This window comes from Nanorana parkeri, unplaced genomic scaffold (genome assembly GCF_000935625.1).
Source record: "Nanorana parkeri isolate BGI_ZX_2015 unplaced genomic scaffold, ASM93562v1 scaffold306, whole genome shotgun sequence".
NCBI lineage: Eukaryota > Metazoa > Chordata > Amphibia > Anura > Dicroglossidae > Nanorana > Nanorana parkeri.
The window spans coordinates 390,908-394,835 of record NW_017306574.1 but is presented as its reverse complement, the minus strand read 5'-3'; the positions used below and the strand labels follow the sequence as shown (position 1 = coordinate 394,835).

At 50.8% G+C, this 3,928-nt stretch overlaps 1 protein-coding gene across 2 annotated transcripts in view; it reads left to right on the top strand.

Moving 5' to 3' along the window:
- Window positions 1-312: 312 nt before the first annotated feature.
- Window positions 313-3,928, top strand: part of CREG1 (cellular repressor of E1A stimulated genes 1) — a 17,047-nt gene continuing 13,431 nt past the window's right edge. For both annotated transcript variants that reach the window (XM_018557862.1, XM_018557861.1), the window contains exon 1: window positions 313-632. In XM_018557862.1, coding sequence (XP_018413364.1) covers window positions 339-632 — 294 coding nt within the window. In that variant the 5' untranslated portion in view covers window positions 313-338. The remainder of the gene's footprint in view (window positions 633-3,928) is intronic.

The window sequence follows — 3,928 nt, the reverse complement described above, 5'->3', positions numbered from 1 at the left end:
TTCTACACTCTGATTGGCCAGCGTCGCAGCCCACCTGTCCCGGTGATTGGTCCTGATCCATGTTATCATTATATAGCCCCTCCTCCGCCACGCTGGGCTCCTGTCAGAAATGCTTCCGACAGGATTGGCTAGTAGCAAAGACTGCATATGGAAAATAACCAATATGGTAAGACCAGACGTCTAAACCCCGCCTATTGAAACGCCAGTGCTTGTTTACATCGCGCTGGCCACTCCCCACCCTGCTTTCTGATTGGCTAGGCGGGTCAGATGGCCGCAGCCTATTGGCTAGTCTGGAGTAAGAACTGTCCGGCGCTCGGTTCTGAGTTTCAGTCACCAAGATGTCGCAACTCGCTATCCTGTTCTACTGCGGAGCGTCCGCTCTCTTCTTCACCCTGCTGGGGGCGCCGCCGTCCGGAGCGCACATCCCCCCTCATAATGAGACCGCCCGGGTGGCGCGCTTCGTGGCCCACCACTGCGATTGGGGCGCCCTGGCCACCATCTCCAGCCATGAGCCCGTGAGAGGCCAGCCCTTCGCCAACGTCTTCTCGATCAGCGACGGGCCCCGGGGCCACAGCAGCGGCGTCCCCTACTTCTATCTGACCGCCATAGAAATCTCCGTGCAGGACCTGCAGGTGAGGTTACCATGGGGATCGCGCGGAGAGGGAGGGGGGCATGACCTGCCGCGGACCCGTTCCGGCCTATGCTGTAGCTGGAGATCACGTGGCCCACCGCGGACCCTGACAGTCCATTGAAATGTTCTTCTTTAAATAATGGCCCAGCTGAGGGAGACCACGTGACCCTCAGCTGGGCAATACGGGTGAGGCCCGTGTGACATGTCTGGCGCCCTTCAAGAGAACCTGTCAGGTCTCTGAAGAATGGAAAGAGTAGTGTATGTGCCTTTCCAGCCCTGAGTTTTCATATTACTACGTAACATTTGACACATCCGGAAGTGTCCATTTCTCTCCCCCCCGAGTGCAGTGGTTCCATCTGCAGACCCCTAGATTATTACAGGGCACAGTAATGACGAGGGGGGGTACATCTTGTTTCAGCACAGCTACCTGACTTCCTGGAAGGCTTTGCAGGCCTGTGCTTACTGGGCATGTACACCTGTGTGCCTTCCAGCGCAGGGAGACGCCATATTGTTGGTCATCATCCAGTAATAATACTCTGCTAGTGCAGGTGGGTTAGCTGGGTTTGCATTGTCCTTATGGCCTCGTCTTCAGGCAGCTGAACCTTTAACAGCAGCCACCTCTTCCACAACCAAGGTAAGGGGCCATATTTTCAGATCCCTTTTAAGGGAATTCCCAACTTTTACAAAATAAATAATACTAATAAGCATTCATCTTCATAAAATAAAAAATGTGCATGTATTGTTTATTTGCATTGGAGCCAGTAAAGCATTGCAACTTCAATCAGAGGATCACGGGTGCAATGCTCTGGCTCCTGCAGACCCTTCCTCTCCTCGGTATGGACATTCAGTAACATAGCAGGGAGAAAGAATGACTGGACTACAAGTGAGGCCATGTCACCACACTTTTCTATTCTATTGAGAACTACAGGTACATCTGCCGCGGTTGTTGATGGTTGATGGCTGGGTAGTTCTTCCTTTCACAGATCCTGTCACAGTAGCATAAGACCTACACGTGAAGAATCTCTTAACTACTGACGTCACCGGGTCACACCACGTGCGTTCTTCCTTGTAAACGCTGATTATCGCACAGGGACATCTGTAGGGAATTCTGCTTATCTCATTTTGTGTCACTGGGCCTGTGTTGGGTGTATTTTCTTTTTTTTTTTACCCTGGTACACATTTTTAAAGATAAACTCCAAGATATGCAAATGTTCTGTGAGAGTTCTTCCTTGAATCATGGTGAGCTTTGTGTATTTCTTCCAGATCTGTGCAGTAATCCGGTGTGAAACATGGAGCTTCCTGTAATGAAGACCGGTCACTGCTGCTCTCTCTGCTTGTGCAGGGTGGCTGGTCATGTCTTTGCCCCCTCCTGTAATAAAGACCGCTTACTGCAGCTCTCTCACCTTGTGCATGGAGACTGGTCTTGCCTCCGCCCCCTCCTGTAATAAAGACCGGTCACTGCTGCTCTCTCACCTTGTGCAGAGTGACCAGTCTTGTCTCCGCCCCCTCCTGTAATAAAGACCGCTCACTGCTGCTCTCTCTCCATGTGCAGAGTGACTGGTCTTGTCTCCGCCCCCCTCCTGTAATAAGGACCGCTCAATGCTGCGCTCTCTCCTTGTGCAGGGTCACTGGTCTTGTCTCCGCCCCCCTCCTGTAATAAAGACCGCTCACTGCTGCTCTCTCTCCATGTGCAGAGTGACTGGTCTTGTCTCCGCCCTTCTGTAGTTTCCTGTAGTGGGTGTAGCTCCGCTCCTGTGTATGCTGCCTTACATTAGTGTCAGGGAAGTAAAATTAGAGAAAGCTAAGTATACAATTTTCCATTTTATTGTCATTTAAGACACTTTGAGAAATGAGGGTGGCCTAAAAAAGCTTTTTATGCCTCCTAGGAAGTGTTTAAAGCAGAACTCTGGGGGAAAAAGAATTCGTAACCCTTTCAGTGGGGCTATCACCGCACACGCTGCAAGGGTTAAGTGTTTTTTTTTGTCTAGGGTCAAAAATAAAAAAGTTATACTCACCCGATCCTCAGAGTTGACTTGCTCTCCGACCGGTCCCTGGAGCCTCCCCCCCGCCAATGCAGTGGTCTAAGGTCCCTGAGTCATCGTGTCTACTACACATACCATCGCCTGAGTGGTGGGGGAGAGAGGCTCCAGGGACTAGTCTAAGAGCAAGCCGACTCCGAGGATCGGTGAGTATAACTTGGTTATTATATTAACATAAACATTGTACCAACTGAGCATTTAAACGATGCTCAATTGGTACTAAGAAAACATCCCCCACACCGTTAATACAAGGCCGGATGGATCCATGCTTTCATGTTGTTTACGCCAAATTCTGAGCCGACCATCTGAATGTTGCAGCTGAAATGGAGACTCATCAGACCAGCCAACGTTTTTCCAATCTTCTATTGTCCAATTTTGGGGAGCCTGCGCGAATGGCAGCCTCCGTTTCCTGTTCTTAGCTGACAGGAGCGGCACCCGGTGTGGTGCAGTCCACTTGCTTTGCCATGTTCACCTTTCTTCATCATTCTGATGCTCGGTTTGAACTTCAGCAGATCTGGACCATGTCTACCTCCCTGAATGCATTGAGTTGCTGCCATGTGATTGGCTGATTAGATATTTACATTAACAAGCAGTTGAACAGGTGACCCTAATGAAGTGGCCAGCGGGTGTACAGTATGTGCAGCAGAAGTGACACTGAAGTCTGTTTTCATGCACGTTTTCTGGTCACGTTTCCAGCGAGTCAGCAGATGACTCAGCAGAATTCAGGGTTGTGAAATGCAGATCTACATCATGTGAGTCTGTGAAAGCAGCTTCTACTTCTCTATCTGCTGTGAGATCCTGAATGGTCCTTTCACCCCCTTAATGCGGTACTCTGCAGCGGTGAGATCTTGAACGGAGGTCATAGGGTCCTTTCCCCCCATAATGCGGTACACTGCAGCGGTGAGATCCTGAACGGAGGTCATAGGGTCCTTTCTCCCCATAATGCGGTACACTGCAGCGGTGAGATCCTGAACGGAGGTCATAGGGTCCTTTCTCCCCATAATGCGGTACACTGCAGCGGTGAGATCCTGAACGGAGGTCATAGGGTCCTTTCTCCACATAATGCGGTACACTGCAGCAGTGAGATCCTGAACGGAGGTCATAGGGTCCTTTCTCCCCATAATGCGGTACACTGCAGCGGTGAGATCCTGAACGGAGGTCATCTGGTCTTTCCCCCCATAATGCGGTACTCTGCAGTGGTGAGATCCCGAACGGAGGTCGTAGGGTCCTTTCGCCCCCATAATGCGGTACACTGCAG